The sequence below is a fragment of the Equus asinus genome, chromosome 16, assembly GCF_041296235.1.
Source record: "Equus asinus isolate D_3611 breed Donkey chromosome 16, EquAss-T2T_v2, whole genome shotgun sequence".
In the NCBI taxonomy this organism is placed as follows: Eukaryota; Metazoa; Chordata; class Mammalia; order Perissodactyla; family Equidae; genus Equus; species Equus asinus.
This window is the reverse complement of record NC_091805.1, coordinates 28,662,641-28,680,101: the sequence shown is the minus strand read 5'-3', so window position 1 is coordinate 28,680,101 and position 17,461 is coordinate 28,662,641. Positions and strand designations below refer to the sequence as shown.

At 35.5% G+C, this 17,461-nt stretch overlaps 1 protein-coding gene across 4 annotated transcripts in view; it reads right to left on the bottom strand.

The window, feature by feature from the left end:
* The window catches only part of MTF2 (metal response element binding transcription factor 2), a 68,798-nt gene that overhangs the window by 26,029 nt on the left and 25,308 nt on the right, over positions 1–17,461 (bottom strand). Inside the window, exons 2-4 of one of the 4 annotated variants that reach the window (XM_070486851.1) lie at positions 580–596; positions 398–499; positions 187–272 (exon numbers count right to left, since the gene is read on the bottom strand). The exons of 1 other annotated variant lie outside the window; for it this stretch is intronic. Coding sequence is in view for 1 of the 3 variants with exons in the window: in XM_014865250.3 (XP_014720736.1) it covers positions 191–272; positions 398–596 (281 nt within the window). In the remaining 2 variants the exon portion in view is untranslated. Of the gene's footprint in view, positions 1–186; positions 273–397; positions 597–17,461 lie in introns of all 4 variants that reach the window. 2 more of the 4 variants (XM_014865251.3, XM_014865250.3) reach the window with 2 other exon arrangements.

The following is a 17,461-nucleotide window of genomic DNA, read 5'->3' as shown; positions in this document are numbered from 1 at the left end:
GAGTAATTCTTGTTCTTCTATGGTCTATAACTCCTTGAAGACTATGAACACATTCATTTTTTTAGCCTCTCCTCAAAAGTGACTGAGTTATCTTAATACACTGTACTCAAGAGACAACACTAGAAAATGACAAGATGAAGAAAATCAAATTTTAGTATAAATCATGTTCAAGAGAAATAGTAGCACCTGCCTGTTTGAATGTCCTTCCAGAGAACCCAGGATTTAGAACTGTCTTCAAATATGATGAAGCAGCTCTGTTTTAATATGTTTATCTGAAATATAGAATATTTATGGTGATTTCTTTTAAAATTAAAAACACAAAGTTAAATTTAAATTCAAAATTTTTTAAAGTTTACAACAAAAACAACAAAAGATCTCTTATAATAAGGTAACTTGCCTTTTTGATAGTTCCAAGATAAAACAAGCCATCTGACCATCTAGCTAGGACATCCTGACCCTCTTCAAATTTACATGCTGGCTTTTTGACTTTATGTCCATCCTGTAAAGACAGCTTGGTCAAGGATGTTGGGGTCTTTTGGTTTCGACGTAAAGGAGACCGCTTGTGGACCAGTGAATTACCTGCCCCTGTAGAGTCTCTGTTTAGGAAATAAAAGACCATATGTAAGATTAACTTACTTGTAGGGTTTATTTCATACCAATGATGTATTTCATATATTAATCAAAATTTTTGATTTATTAAAACTTTAAATTGAGGGAAAATATAACGAGTACCTCAAATTACAAATACTCTCCAGAAACAAAGAAGTTTAAAATAAAATGACAGAAGTTCTCAATATTCATTCAGTGCCTACCCTAAGTGAGGCCAGGATTCAGCAACCACTCCAAGATAACATATTCACGGCAGCTATCATCAAAATAACAGCTCTAAGTTGAAGTGGGCAGGCTATGGTCATGAGGAATAGATGCCTTGAATCTCATGACTGGTTTTAGATAAACTAAAAGAAGTTACATGGCACAATTTCATAAGCACTTGAAACAGAATAAAAGTGATTATGCCACACATATAACACACTAACCAGTCACTTTGGGATGGTTGAGTATATTCATGGGTAGTCATGACCTCCCTACAGGGAATCAGTGAATTGAGTCTTGTTTATTGATAGGAAGGTGTCACAGTACCTCAAATATGCAGAATGGGAGTTAAAAAAAAAAAACTGAGAACCACCAATTTCACAATATCATACTCAAATGAGAAGTATAAGATCATTTACTAAAAGACTCCAAAATTATGTACCCCAAAATCACATTATAACTTATGTATCAGTTATTCCATAAACAGCATACCATACTACCACCAACTTTCAAAAAGGTAACAAAGTGGTGTTTGTTTGGTTTCACTTTCCCTATGTAGATATTTTTCACTAATTAAACATACAACAACATGTAAAACTACAGACAAGAATTGAAAAATAAACAATGCAAAAGTTAAGTAAAAATATAACAAGTGAGGGAGAAAGAAATGTTTCAATACCTAGGAATTGGGAATGCCTAACTTCAATTCAATTCAATGCCTAAGAACCCACACATTCTGGGAAATTCTGTCATAAGCTACAACATGTATGAATCCTAAAGACATTATGCTAGCCAAAATAAGACACACAAAAAGGACACATATTGTATAATTCCACTTATATGCTGTAACAAGAGTAGTTAAATTCATAAAGACAGAGAGTAGAATGGTGGTTGCCAGGGGCTGGGAGGAGGAAGGCATGAGGTGTTACTTTTTAAAAGATATAATGCTTCAGTTTGAAAGACACACTGCATTTTAAAGATATCCAAAGGAAGAATGACTAATATATTCCCAAATTTGCTGAAAAACATTAATGTGCACATCCAAGAAGCTCAACAAACTCCAAGTAGGATGAATGCAAAGAGAGATAACCAGACACACAATAGCAAAAATGGTGAAACACAAAGTGAAAATCCTAAAAGTGACAATAAAAAAACCTCATTATGTACAAAGAAATCCCAATAAGATTAACTTCTCATCAAAACCAGAAGGCAGTGAGATGACATATTCAAAGTGCTGAAAGAAAAAAACCTGTCAACCAAGAATCTTATATCCAGCAAAACTGTCTTTCAAAAATAAAGGTGAGGGCTGGCCCAGTGGCATAGTGGTTAAGTTCACATGCTCCACTTTGGTGGCCCAGAGTTCATAGATTTGGATCCTGGGCACAGACCTACACACTGGCCATCAAGTCATGCTGTGGTGGCAACCCACATACAAAATAGAAGAAGACCGGCACAGATGTTATCTCAGGGCCAATCTTCCTCACCAAATAAATAAATAAAGGTGAAATAAAGATAGTCCTAGATAAACAAAAACTGAGAGAATGTGTTGATAGCAGAGCCACCTTACAAGAAATACTAAAGGAAGTTCTTAGGGTTGAAATCAAGTAAACCAAGGTGAAAATTCAAATAAACACACAAAAAAACTAGTAAAGGTAGTTAAGTAATTATTAAAGACAGTATAAACGCATATTTACTCTAATGCAAGCATGTGAAACAATATGTATATAATTGTATTGTTAGGCCTATAACATATAGAAATATATTTGATAATAACAGCACAAAGGAGATGGTGCAAACAAAATTGTATTAAAATTAAAAAATGACACCAGATGGTAACTCCAAGCCATAGGAAAAAATGAGGAAAATCAAAAACCGTAAATAAGAAAGTAAATATAAGTGAAGTGAGTATGTTACTTCCAGGAAATATCTGCCATATACCCACGTTAGTCATTGTTTCAAGTAAAAATGGTGTTCCGTGAAAAAGCTGTTAGTTCATCTGGCATCTCAAACAATGGTGTAAATACCTTATGTTTACTTCCAATTTCATCACACATGATATTAAACCTAAACTCAAGGTTAAGATTTAGTGAAAATAATTTTTACTATTTCACCAAGAATGTTCTTAAGTAAAATAGAGTTTTGTGTGTGTTTTGGTTTTTTACTGTAAGTGCTCAACAATGAAGAATACTAGTACAGTTTGATGCCACTGACTTGTTTCATGCTAAGGCACACAGCAGTTTGACCAAACACTGTTTTCACGCCATCTGTACAAATGTGGGAAAGGCAAGTAGTATCTTAATATTATCATGAAAATAGTTTTGACCAGCAGACCCCCTGAAAGGACCCATAGGTCACATTTTGAGAACCATGCTCTAATAAAGAAATACATACTGCCATATATTATTGCCATTGTCAGTTGCGAGGAAAAGGCACTTTAGTACTACAATTAGAGGGGTTAAAAAACTTAAAAGCCTGACAAGATGAGTACTAGGAAGAAGTAAAAATGGAATATGAATCACTACAATAAATTTTACTACCAGGAATTCTCAATCCCAGGCTGAGAACCTTCTTTCTCCAGACACTGAAACAATTTAATGCCTTCAAATCACAGTATGAAAATGACTCTGTCAGCAAGCAACTTTGTAAAAAGCTATAAATCCCCCGGTCTGTTGAGTGATTTTGCTTCCTTTAAGATAAAGGAACTAATCAAGGCTTGAGCAACATAATGGGTGAGAAATGACCTCAATAGAATGTCAGGGTAACTACTAGGAGACCTAAAATCTTCCAATTCTAGAGTGAAAGATGTACAAAAATCAAAATTGCCAACATTTCCAGACAGTTTCATATGTTCTGCTATTGCTTCAGCAAATTCTCTCCCTTTTTCATGATGGCAAGGTCTGTCTCCATCTTACTCTCCACTACCGTGTGTCCTTAAATCATAAGATATCAAACATGTTTTTATTTTCCACCTCCTAGTGTTTCTGCCCTGATTCTCCTAATATTTCTAGTGTATTGTGTTTCAATGATACCAGATCTAATAATAGTTACCCTTGATTCCTTATGCCCACTCCCACCACCACCTCCTTATTTTTTTCCTTCCATTCAACTAACCTCTGGGAAAAAGTTACTCAGTGATTACTATGTGCTCAACCTACATTAAGCGTTCGGCATATTCATTCATTCACGAATGATTTTTTGGCCCCTATTATGAGTCATTTACTGTGCCAGGGGAACAAAGATAATTTAATATTCAGAACAATGCTATAGAGACATTTTTACAGATGACAATTTCACAGATCCCTTTTCACACATGAAGAAACTGTAACTGTAAGAATACAGAATAACTTGACCAAGGTTATAGAAGTATAGATCAGAACCAGCATTCAATAAATCTTTCTAGTGGCACCCTCCCTTAGCATTCAACTTAGTATTCAACTATGCTTAAAAACTTGCAAGATCTTGCTTGGAGGGAAAAGAGGAAAACAACTAAATTTCTTTCTTCCCATTCACCGCCAAACCTCTGGGGAAAAGTTATACACACTTAACTGTCTCCACTCCTACAGTCTTCCCCACTTAGTCTTCAGCCCACCCCAGCATACACAACCAATCCTCCACCCAAACACTCCACCAAAAACAGGGAATGTGTCTCTCTTACTCTTATTCACAGTTGTATCCTCAGTCCTCTGCATAGGGTATAGTACACAAAATGCAGAAAGGCTATATGGAATTTATAAAGTTAAAGTTCAATTCAAGAAAAATCTATATTTAAAGAGTTAAAATTTTTTAAATGACTACATACACAAATAATCTCAGTTTTGCTCTGAGTAAACAACAGACTAATTCACATCTAAGTCAAATACACACTAATCTTTTACCCACATCAACATGAAGAACATAAATCATATATAAAACTGCATTAATAAAAAGATTAAAAAGTATTATCCTCTTTTAAAATTTCTCTGCCCAAAGAAATTTTACAGAAAACAAAGCAGGAAAGGATAAATGACCCATAATACCACAACTAAAACATAAGTAGGAGAAACACTGTACATTCCCCCCCGACACCAAGGTTTTTTCCCTCATTACTATCACTGATTACTTCCCTCTTCTCTGGAATGTGACTTTTATTAGAAGCCAAATTACTTTTTCTAATTTTAGAATTCATTATTTCCTTTCTGATTACAAAAGTAAACATGCATGGTAAAATAAATAATACAGAAATACATAGTCCAAGTAAAAATTCCCCATTCTACCTCCTCCCACAAAAGAAAACTAATGTTAATCTCCTGATTTTTCTCATGTTTATACTACATATATAAATGTTTTAACAAAAAGTGGAATATTTTTAAATACACTGTTCTATAACTTTTCTCACGTAACAATGTATCTTGGACAGTATAATATCCATCTGTATAAGTATAAAACAAAAGTTTATAAAATAATCTTTTCATCAACTGCTAAGCTACTTTTCAACTGAGGAATACTTAGGATGTTTCCAGTGTTTTACTATTACAAGCAATAATGTAAATCTTATCCTTTTACATTTCAATTTTTAAGTGTTCCAACTACTATATAGGATAATTCATAAAAAATAATTACTGTATCAAAGAATATGCACAATTTTCCTTTTTATTGTAGAAAGTTACAAACATATACAAAAGTAGACAAAGCAAGTATAATAATTCATCAGGTATTCACCACCCAGTTTCAATTATCATCTCTTGGCCAACCAGTTTCACTTAAACATCCCATTTCCCCCAAACCATATTATGTATATATTTTAATGGGATAGATGTTGTCAGATGAATCTCCAAAAAAGGTACCGACATTCTGACTGACACTATCAGAGTGGTACTTGATGGCCCCTCCTTCACTAACAGGGAGTATTCTCCTTTTGCTATTTGACAACACAGAAAATTTCTATTATTATTAGAGAAGTATTTTTCTCATAGGTTTGTTAACAATTTATGTCTTCTGGAAACTGAAGTTGATTTCCTTCGCCCATTTTTTAAACTATGTTAATTCTTTTTATAATGATTTTCAAGAGCATCTTATATATTATGAATGACACTTTGTTATACATGTTGGAAATATTTTTCCCAGTTCATACACTGTAAAAGAGCCACGATAAACAGACCTTTTGATAGAGGGGAATCAGTACGTCTAGGGGCTTATGTGACTCTGATCAGTAGCTACAAAGCTAGATCTCTCATCTTGCATCCAGGCTAGGCAGCCTCTCCCATTAAAGCAGTCAGACCAGAGAAAATTTAAGCAGAAAACCAAAACAAATAAAGGAGTTAGCCCACATGCCTTATCCTTAAACTCTGTACTTTCTACTTCCGCCAGTGGGTTATATAAGGTGCTCCCTGCTCTTCCCAACACCCATTAAACCTCCAGTCCATAACTTTTCATTATACAAGATGTTAATAGTGTCTAGAATACGCCTGCTTCTCCCAAATGGAGTTGATGCAAGTTAAATTTCACTATATTTTGCAGACAATTTTTAGTGTATAAATTCAATGCATTTCCAATTAATCCCAGCAAGATTTTTTGAGGTCAAACATTTTATAAAATTAATAAGAAAAACTACAAGTCCATAGAACAGTTAAGTCAACTTCTAAAAGGAAGAACAAATTGGGGAAGACCTGCCCTATGAGATACTGTGAAAATACAGTGAAAAGAAAGTACAGAAGATACAGAGAAAAACTGTTCTGTACTGTTAAGGAACAGCCAATAGACAGAATGGGTATCTCCAAAACAGACTCATTTATGGGAAGTTGATAAATGACAAAAGTGATCTCACAAATCAGCATAGAAAGGATGCATTATTTAGTAAATAATATTGTGGAAACTGCCTCACTTAAATGTAGAAAAAGTTACGTCTCTAATTCACAATACACAAAAAGGTGAACTTTAGATGGATTAAAGACATAAAACTAAAATGCAAAATTTGAAATCTAACTAGAAAATGTAGAATATTGTTGTGATCTTAGAAGTGGAGCATACATTCAACAACACAGAAGGATCTTGCAAATATACTGATGAAAACAGAAGAAAATTTACAGCACAATTATCATTTATGCAAACTAAAAACATGCATATATAACACTATGTATCTTACAAGGACACACACATATGCAAGGACATATATTAAATATACTCAAGCAGGTATGTTAAGACGACTGTAAATGAGAGCAGGGATCTGACTGAGGAAACTGGACATATGCTGACCGCAGACTTGGGATGATGTAGCACACTTTTCCACTGTTACTACAATACATCAGGCTCCTCATAATATACAATACAGGTGACAGAGTGGTAGAAGTTAAGTCATATTTCAAGAACAGTCACCACCAACAACACTATTTGCTATCTGCTTTTACTATATGGCAACACATACAGAGACTATTCCTATCTATAATAATATTATCATTAGACAAGCATTTTTTTCATCATTACTACTGATATTCATCTTGAAAGAGATTGCCTGGACAAAGAAGTTTCCTCCCTTGAAACAAAGTGGAGACCAAGGGTTCAAGCCACTTCTTCCTACTTGGTTTACTACTCTCACAATAAATAAGAACCTGATCCAAGAACTTGGGAACCGGATGCACAATTCAAACAGTGTGGCTTTTTTTCTTTCTCATCCATTCCCAAATTTATTCCCCCAGGTAACAAGGAAACTATCTGAATATTACTTGTAAGACCATGAACCATTTATTTCATCTGTCTGAGATAATCTCTGAGGACTACTACGAGGCTAACATTAAAAAACATGGGTTAGGAACTTGACATAGTATAATTTCTCAATAGATGGTGGAAGAAATATCAAGAAATTCAACTCACTTTCAGGTTAATTATTTTTCTTTCAATAAATATTTAATGAGTACCTGTTCTAGGCCTGGTGAATAAGACAGTCAAGGTCCCTATCTTTAGGGCCCAAGATTTTGGTAGGAACAACTCGGCTTTCCTTCTCAAGGCTTCTTTCCTGATTCAGGTTCCACCCACCAAGTTCAGGTTAGATGCTTGTGTGTGCTACAGTTCTCCCATCGTTATACTTCTCACATGGTGCTCCACTTGCCTACCTACCTGTCTTTATCTACTCCCCACTCCCTAAACTGTTTGTACTGAAAGGGTAAAAGACTGTCCCATTTTTGTTTACCATTACTTTCCTAGTAGCTAGCACAGTGCCCAGAATGGCACAGTGCCCAGAATGTAGTAGGAACTCATAAATAATCAGTAAATTATACCAGCATTAACTGGTAATTTAATTAACAGCAGTCTCTAAGAGCCAAATGCCACTACCCCAACACAGCACCCACCTTCCCAGTAGGAACTTTCATCCCTCTACTGTACTGCTGAGGGTTCCCATCCCCTCTCTGATAACCCCAATCAGCCATGACAGATCCACCATAACCATGTCTCTAGTACTATTGCCAGTATTCTTCAGCCCACAAGTACTACTTGGCAGCTAAGGGAGGAAAGGAAGAAGAAAACCTAGTCCCACTTTGCATTGTCACCTCCCACTAGAGCACTCCTCTTCCTTTGACTTGCCTCATTCCACAAAGTCAAAAGAGTACACAATAGCAGGAAAAGATCAGCACTACTAAGAGAGAAAGGGAAGAAAAAAATCTATTCTGCTGTTATCCTAACCCCAAGCATCACAGGTCTTGACCAATCTCATCTTAAAAAGCAAAAGCTGCCATCTTTTCCAGGCTCTTTCCCACAATTTATTTCCCTTCCCTGGAAAAAGTAGCACATGTGTGGGTGAATCCCATGTGAAGGATATAACGTAACCTAACAATGGTGCCACTGTTAGCCGGGCCTTTCACAAAGATATGGTCAAATTCATGAGGTCAAGCAGGGCCAAAGTATAGTGCCCAGGTACAAAAGAAGCAGAAGGCAATCTACTGAAGCTTGGCCCTAAATTAAAGCTATGGGTAAGGAATTCTTTTATCTTTTGAGGCAGGTGTACTAAAATGAAGCCTGGGACCTTCTTTCTGGTTAAGGTTTCCTTGCAAGTAGAACATCAAAGGGAACCAACCAGGGTAGGACCTAGAGAATAGAAAGCATAAAGCAGGCAGCTTAATGGCTGACTCTACTTGAGTCCTTAGTTTTAGAAATAAAACATCATAATGCATACATTTATCTAAAATCAAGTAGTATAGAAAGGATTAAAATGAAATGCAGTAGTTACCCACCCATCATTTCCCACATCCCAGTCCTGCTCTCCAGAGGCTGGTGCTTTTTAAACTCTTTCAGCTATTTCTTCTGGGAGATATCTCCATATTTCTAAATAATGTGCTTATATTTCTCTTTTTAATTTTTATTTACTTTTTGTTGTTGTTGTTGTTGTTGAGGAAGATCGCCCTGAGCTAATATCTGTTGCCAATCTTTCCTCTTTTTTTTTTGCTTGAGGAAGATTCGCTCTAAGCCAACATCTGTGCCAATCTTCCTCTGTTTTGTATGTGGGTCACCGCCATAGCATGGCTGCCCACGAGCAGTGCAGCTCCACACCCGGGAACTGAACCCAAGCCGCCAAAGTGGAGCACATCAAACTTAACCACTAGACCATGGGTCTGGTCCCTATACGTCTCTTTTTTAACTGATCAATTTCAGATCTGACTTATTATTAAAAAAATGATAATCATCAATTCCCATCCTCTACAAATCTTACTGTACTATCTTCATTAAATCAGTAAAATATTTTGCTTAATTAAAACAGTAAATGTTAATCATTGCAAAGCTAAAGGGCATATTCTTATTAATTATTCTTATTCACTTTTCATTTTTCCTGGAAATGCTTACTAATGCGTCCCTTTAGTGCCTCCTTGATTCAAATGGTCAAGGATAATTTCAAACCTTTCTTTATTCCCCAGGTAACTCTTGCTTCTAGAGTTCTCCATGTTCCTGCACCAATCTGGATTGATTACCCTCTAGACTTTGTCATCTTTGAAGTTTCCCTTATCACTGTTTTCTTTTGCCGGAGCAGTGGCTTGCAATAAAAAGGAGTGTGCATGTAAATTTTCTGAGCCTTTATGTATCTAAAACTATGTCAGTCCTACTCTCACAACTGACTAATAATTTCCTGGATACAGAATTTTATGAAAATAATTTTCCCTCAGAAGTTTGAAGGTATTCCTATACTACATTCAGCACTTAGCACTGATGATGAGAAATCTAGGTCATTCTTATTTTCACTCCTTGGTAGGTTACTGCATTTTTTCCCTCAGGAAGTTTTTAAGGATCTGCCTTTATCTTTGATGCCTTCAAATTTCATAAGGATATGTCTAGATGGAAGGTTATCTTTCAGTCATACCTGTTCAGCTCTCAGTAAACCCTTTCCATTGTCTATCCATCTGTTTATCTTGGGCTCTCCTTTCACACATCAGGCCTTCCTCAACGAATTAGTGATTCTTAGTTGTCCAGTGATATTTAAGATTGAAGTTATAAGAATTCAGAGCTCTTTGTATGTGATGTAGGACTTACAAAGTCTTGAGCTTTACCTTAGGGAAATTAGGTGGGAAGGCAACATTTAGTCTGAAAACCTCTAAATGCCAAAATACGGAGGTCTTTCTTCAGGGACTTACCATTTAAGAACCCCCTCCACATTCTTTACCTGAGGGGCCAGACAACTGGGTGTGGGTGGGTAGTATCCATCTGTTTAAGATACAAACATCTCACTTCTACCATCTGTAGATGTTAGACTCTCATCCCTCACCTTGCTGGGACCCCTGGTGAGGGTTGCTACTATTGGCTCAGAATTAGCAGAAACCTTAGTCTCACAGCAAGGCAACACTGAGAAGAAAGGCATTCATTAGAGCACAAGGTTAAATTGTGAAGCCATTACAATGGGTAATAAGTATTAGGAACACTGTAAATAATTTATATTACAAATTATGGATTGGTTGACTTGGAATCCTAATTCCCATTTATAATGCCTTATATGCAAAATTGCAGCCTTATTACAAACAACTAACTTATATTTTTGTTTCCCAAACTGCTAACTGCTTATAGTTAAAAACCGGTATCTTAGAATAAATACACTTTTTAATTAACCAGAACATTTTAACCAACCAAAATAGCCCACTCCCCAAACCATGTTGAGTAAGAGTCCAAAGAAAGTTAAGGGAAACATGATGATTTTATTTAAACTCTATGGCTGTGGTCATTCAACAAATATTTGTTGAATATCTGCTTTGTGCCAGGTACTATGCTGAGAGTTAAGAGAAACAAATATGGAAGGATATAGTACATAACACAAAGGAACTAGCCTAAGTGGGGAAATAAACACTCATGCTGTGCAGCACACAAAAACTATATATAATTCCTATAATGAATCAACACAAAAAGAATAATTTCTAATCTATCCAGGAGTAAGACACAGGGTCAGTCATGACTTCATCAACACTCAGCTTTTAACCTGAAAAATTAGTAGTAGCTTCCCAGATGAACTTTAGAGACATATGCAAAGGCACAAAATCCAGAGAAAACAGACACTTTTCTAGGAACAAAACTTCAGTATAGTTACAGCTCAAATTATAAGAGAAAGAAAGTGGCAGAGATAACACTGGACAAATGAAAAGGGCCCAAGCTATAAAAGCTCCATTAGAGACCTTGCCTCTCTGTCTAGTTCACTACTGTATTTCCCTTTACCTGGTACGTAATAGGTTGAATACTGGCTGAATGAATAAACAAACAAATAAATGCTATACAAAGGAGAGAAAAGATGAGGACCCTAATAAATGGGTAATAATCTATGAACAAAAAAAGAAAAACTCAATTAGGGCCATGAAGGTGTTAGAGCGGAAAAAGGGCTGGGTAGCAGGACTTCGAGTAACCTAGTTTATATATATTTTATATTTTCCAAGATTTATTTTAATAATCATGGTATTACTCCTACATTAAGAAATAATTTTTAAAATGGAATGGACAGTTATTAAGAATTAACTTCATTTGATATTAAGAGCAAAGGAGAAATTTAGAATAACTCCCAGGTTTTCACCTTGGGAAAGTGGGAGGATGGTATGAGGGAAATCAGGAGGAAAACAGTAGCAAGAATAAGTTATTGATGCTCATTCAAGAAGGAACATCTGCTTCACAAAATTTTTATAAAAATTGACCACATACTGAGTCATAAAGCAAGTTTCAACAAACTTCAAGGTATAAAATCATACAGTGTTATGTTCTCTGACTGCAATGATTTAAGACTAAAAATCATTAAAAAGATAACTTAAAAGTTTGGAAATCAAGACATATACTTCTAAATAATCCATGAGCCAAAAAAGAAATCATACTGGAAATTAGCAAGTATTCTGAATCGAACAACAACAAAAATACCACATATTATTAAAACTTGTAGGAGGCAGCTAAAGCAGCACTTAGATAAGTCTTAAAATATCTATATTAGAAAAGAAAAAATTTACTAAGACTTGTTTTGTGGCCTAACATATGATCTATCCTAAAGAACGTTCCATGTGCACTTGAGAAGAATGTGTATTCTGTTGCTTTTGGATGGAATGTTCTGTATATATCTGTTAAGTCCACCTGGTCTAACATGTCATTTCAGGCCAATGTTTTCTTATTGATTTTTTTGTCTGGACGATCTATCCATTGATGAAAATGGGGTATTAAAGTCCCCTACATTATTATAATTTCTGTCTATTTCTCTCCCTTTACATCTGTTAATATTTGCTTTATATATTAAGATGCTCCTATTTGGATGCATAAATACTTAGAAATATTATATCCTCCTGCTGTATTGACCTCTTTATATTACGTAATGTCCTTCTGTGTCTCTTCTTACAGTCTTTTCCAACCACAATGGTATGAAACTAGAAATCAATTACAAGAAAAGACATGGAAAATTCACAAACATGTGGAGATTAAACAACATGCTCCAAAACAACAAATAGGTCAAAGAAGAAATAAAAAGTATATTGAGACAAATGAAAATGGAAATTCAACATACCAAAACATATGGGATGCAGCAAAAGCAGTTCTAAGAGGAAAGTTTATAGCAATAAATGCCTACATCAAGAAAAAAGAAAAATCTCCATAAACAACCTAACTTTAAACTTCAAGGAACTAGAAAAAACAACAAAGAAAGTCCAAAGTTAGCAGAAGGAATGAAATAACAAGGATCAGAGTGGAAATAAGTGAAATCGAGACTAAAAAGACAACAGAAAAGATCAATGAAACTAAGAGCTGGTCCTCTGAAAAGATAAACAAAATAGGCAAACCTTTAGCTAGATTCACCAAGAAAAAAAGAGGACCTAAATAAATAAAATCAGAAAGGGAAGAGGAAACATAACTATTACCAGAGAAATACAAAGGATCATAAGAGAGTACTATGAACAATCGTACACTAACAAATTGGACAACCTAGAAGAAATAAATTCCTAGAAATATCCAATCTACCAAAACCAAAGAAACAAAACAACTAAAGAAACCAAAACATGAAGAAACAGAAAACCTGAACACACCCATTACCTCTAAGGAGATTGAATCAGTAATCAAAAAATTCCAACAAACAAAAGTCTAGGACCAGATGGCTTCACTGGTGAATTCTACCTAACATTCAAAGACGAATTAATACCAATGCTTCTCAAACACTTTCAAAAAATAGAAGAGGAGAGAACACATACTTATCCTAATACCAAAACCAGACAAGGATGCCACAAGAAAAGAAAATTACAGGCCAATATTCCTGATGAACATAGATGCAAAAATCCTCAACAAAATACTAGCAAACTGAATTCAACAATTCATTAAAAAGATCATACACCATGATCAAGTGAGATTTATTCCGGCAATGCAAGGATGGTTCAATATCCACAAATCAATGTGATATACCACATTAATAAAATAAAGGATAAAAATATGATCATCTCAACAGATGCAGAAAAATCATTTGACAAAATTCAACATCATTTATGATAAAACCTCTCAACAAGGTACAGAGGTATAAAAGGAAAGGACCTCAGCATAATAAAGGCCATATATGACAAGCCCATAGCTAACACCATACTCAACAGTGAGAAGCTGACAGCTTTACCTCTCAGATCAGAAATAAGATAAGGATGCCCATTCTCTCCACTGTTATTCAACACAGTTGGAAATACCACCCGGAGCAGTTAGGCAACAAAAGAAATGAAAGGGATACAAACTGGAAAGGAAGAAGTAAAACTGTCACTATTTGCAGATGACATACTATATATAGAAAACTCCACCAAAAAAACTGTTAAAATAAACAAATTCAGTAAAGCTGTAGGATACCAATATACAGAAATCTGTTGCATTTCTATACACAAATAACAAACTGTCAAAGAGAAATTAAGAAAACAATCCCATTTACAACTGTATCAAAAAGAATAAAATACCCAGGAACAAATTTAATCAAGGAGATGAAAGACTTGTACACTAAAATTATAAGACATCAATGAAAGAAACTAAAGACACAAATAAATGAAAAGATATTCCATGCTCATGGACTGTAAGAATTAATACTGTTAAAATGTCCATACTACCCAAAGCAATCTACAGATTCAGTGCAATCCCTATCAAAAATCCAATGGCATTTTTCACAGAAATAGGACAAACAATCCTAAAATCTGTATGGAAGTACAAAAGACCCTGAACAGCCAAAGCAATCTTGAGAAAGAAGAATAAAGTTGGAGGCATCACACTTCCTGATTTCAAACTACAATATAAAGCTATAGTAATCAAAACAGTATGTTACTGGCATAAAAAGAGACACATAGACAATGGAATAGAATAGAGAGGCCAGAAATAAACCCACACGTATATGGCCAACTAACGTATGACAAAGGAGCCAAGAATACACAATGGTGAAAGGACAGTCTCTTCAATAAATGGTGTCGGGAAAACTGGACAGCCATATGCAAAAGAATGAAACTGGACCACTATCTTACACCATACACAAAAATTAACTTAAAATGGATTAAAGACTTAAATATAAGAACTGAAACCATAAAACTCCCAGAAGAAAACATAGGCGGTAAGCTCCTTGACATCAGTCTTGGCGATGATTTTCTGGATTTGACACCAAAAGCAAAAGCAAAAAACAAACAAGTGGGACTACATCAAATTAATAAGTTTCTGTACAGCAGACGAAAACATCAACAAAATTAAAAGGTAACCTACTGAATGGGAGAAAATATTCAAAAATCATGTATCTGATAAGGGGTTAATATCCAAAATATACAAAGAACTTATACAACTCAAGAGCAAAAACTCAATCTGATTAAAAAATGGGCAGAGGATCTGAATAGATATTTTCCAAAGAAGACATACAGATGGTCAACAGGTACATGAAAATATGCTCAACACCACTAATCATCAGAGAAATGCAAATCAAAACCACAATGAGACACCATCTCAGTCTGTCAGAATGGTTATCATCAAAAAGACAAGAAATAACAACTGTTGGCAAAGACGTGGAGAAAAGAGAACACTTGTGCTCTGTTGGTGGACATGTAAATTGGTGCAGCCACTATGGAAAACAGTATAGAGGTTTCTCCAAAAATTAAAAACAGAACTACCATATGATCTAGCAATTCCACTCTGGGTACATTTCCCAAGAAAACAAAAAACACTAAATCAAAAAGATATATGCACTCCCATGTTCAGTGCAGCATTATTTACAATAGCCAAGATATGGAAACAACCTAAGCATCGATCAGTGGATGAATGGATAAATAAAATGTGGTGTACATATACCATGGAATGTTATTCAGCCATAAAAAAGAATAAAATCTTGCCATTTGCAACAACATGGATGGACCTGGAAGGCATTATGCTAAGTGAAATAAGTCAGAGAAAGACAAATACTGTATGATCTCACTTATATGTGGAATCTAAAGCAACAACAACAAAAAGCTGAGCTCACAGATACAGAAAACAGATTGGTGGTTGCCAGAGGTAGAAGGTGGGAGAAATGGGTAAAGGGGGGGTCAAAGGTACAAACTTCCAATTATAAAATAAATAAGTCATGGGGATGTGATGTACAGCATGGTGACAATAGTTAACTCTGTATTTGCGTATTTAAAAGTTGCTAAGAGGGGCCAGCCCCATGGCCGAGTGAGTAAGTTTGCGTGCTCCGCCTTGGTGGCCTAGGGTTTTGCAGGTTTGGATCCTGGGCAGGGACCTAGCACCACTCCTCAGGCCATGCTGAGGCAGCGTCCCACACAGCAGAGCCAGAAGAATCTACAACTAGAATATACAACTATGTACAGAGAGAAAAAGAAGAAGGAAAAAAAAAAAAAAGTTGCTAAGAGTAAATCTTAAAGGGGCTGGCCCCGTGGCCGAGTGGTTAAGTTCACGCGCTCCGCTGCAGGCGGCCCAGTGTTTCGTCGGTTCAAATCCTGGGTGCGGACATGGCACTGCTCGTCAGACCACACTGAGGCAGCGTCCCACATGCCACAACTAGAGGAACCCACAACGAAGAATACACAACTATCTACCGGGGGGCTTTGGGGAGAAAAAGGAAAAAATAAAATCTTTAAAAAAAAAAAAAAAAAAAGAGTAAATCTTAAAAGTTCTCATGACAAGAAAAAGAAATGTTCTGTGTATGATGACAGATATTAACTAGTCTTATCGTGGTGATCATTTTGCAATATATACAAATATAGAATCATTATATTGTACATCTCAAATTAATATAATGTTATATGTCAATTTTACCTGAATTTAAAAAAAGAAAAAAGCACAATAGTGGATGCAGGGTCACACCAGAGATTGAAATGAAGAAAGACCTGGTTGTCATTTTTATTTCACCAGTTGGAGTAAGTTTTCAACTAATAAAATGTGGAGCAAAGATCGGGGGTGGGGGGGAGTGAAAATTAAGTATCCATCTCATGTTGGAGGATGGAAAAAAGGAAACTAAACCCAAGGAAAAGTAAAGAAAAATTTTAAAACAGGAATTAATGAAAGAAAAAAAAGATACAATAGAGTCAATGGCACCAAAAACTGGTCCTTCAAAAGACTGATAAAACTGGCAAATATCTGGAGATGAATCAGGAAATCTAGGAAGCAGCTGGATATAAAGATAAACAGCTGAGAAAGAAAATAAGGTTTGGAAGCAAAGATCTGGAAATCATGAAAATACTGATGGTATTTGGAGCCCTAGATAGAAATGAAAAGAGAAACAGAATGAGAAGAACTTTATTAAGATAGCAGGGATTTCTCTGCTCCTTCTCACTCTAAGAGAAGGAGAAAAGAAAAAATTAAAGCACATTCCATCTTCAATCATACTACAGTACATGTGAAACTCCAAACCATAATATATGAAAATGGAAAACAGCTGAAAGAATAATAAACACCCGTAAAATGAGCAAGAAGATTAAATACTTAAGTGCCCAGCAGAAAGAACAATGAGAAGAAAACCATTTGTCCCATAGAACCCCAAAAGACTGAAGAACTGGTGGCACCAGACTCTAAAGGCAGAGGTCAGGTAGGGCATGAAGAATAGAATAATACATACTAGTCTGTATAAAAGGACAGTTAGATTCCCAAGCCACATCTTCTACTCTGCATATCCCACCAGAAGATAAAAAATTTATTCTTTCAAGGAACTGAATCAAGGGAAACACAAGGCACAGAGACGGGAAGAGGTGAAGTGCCTACT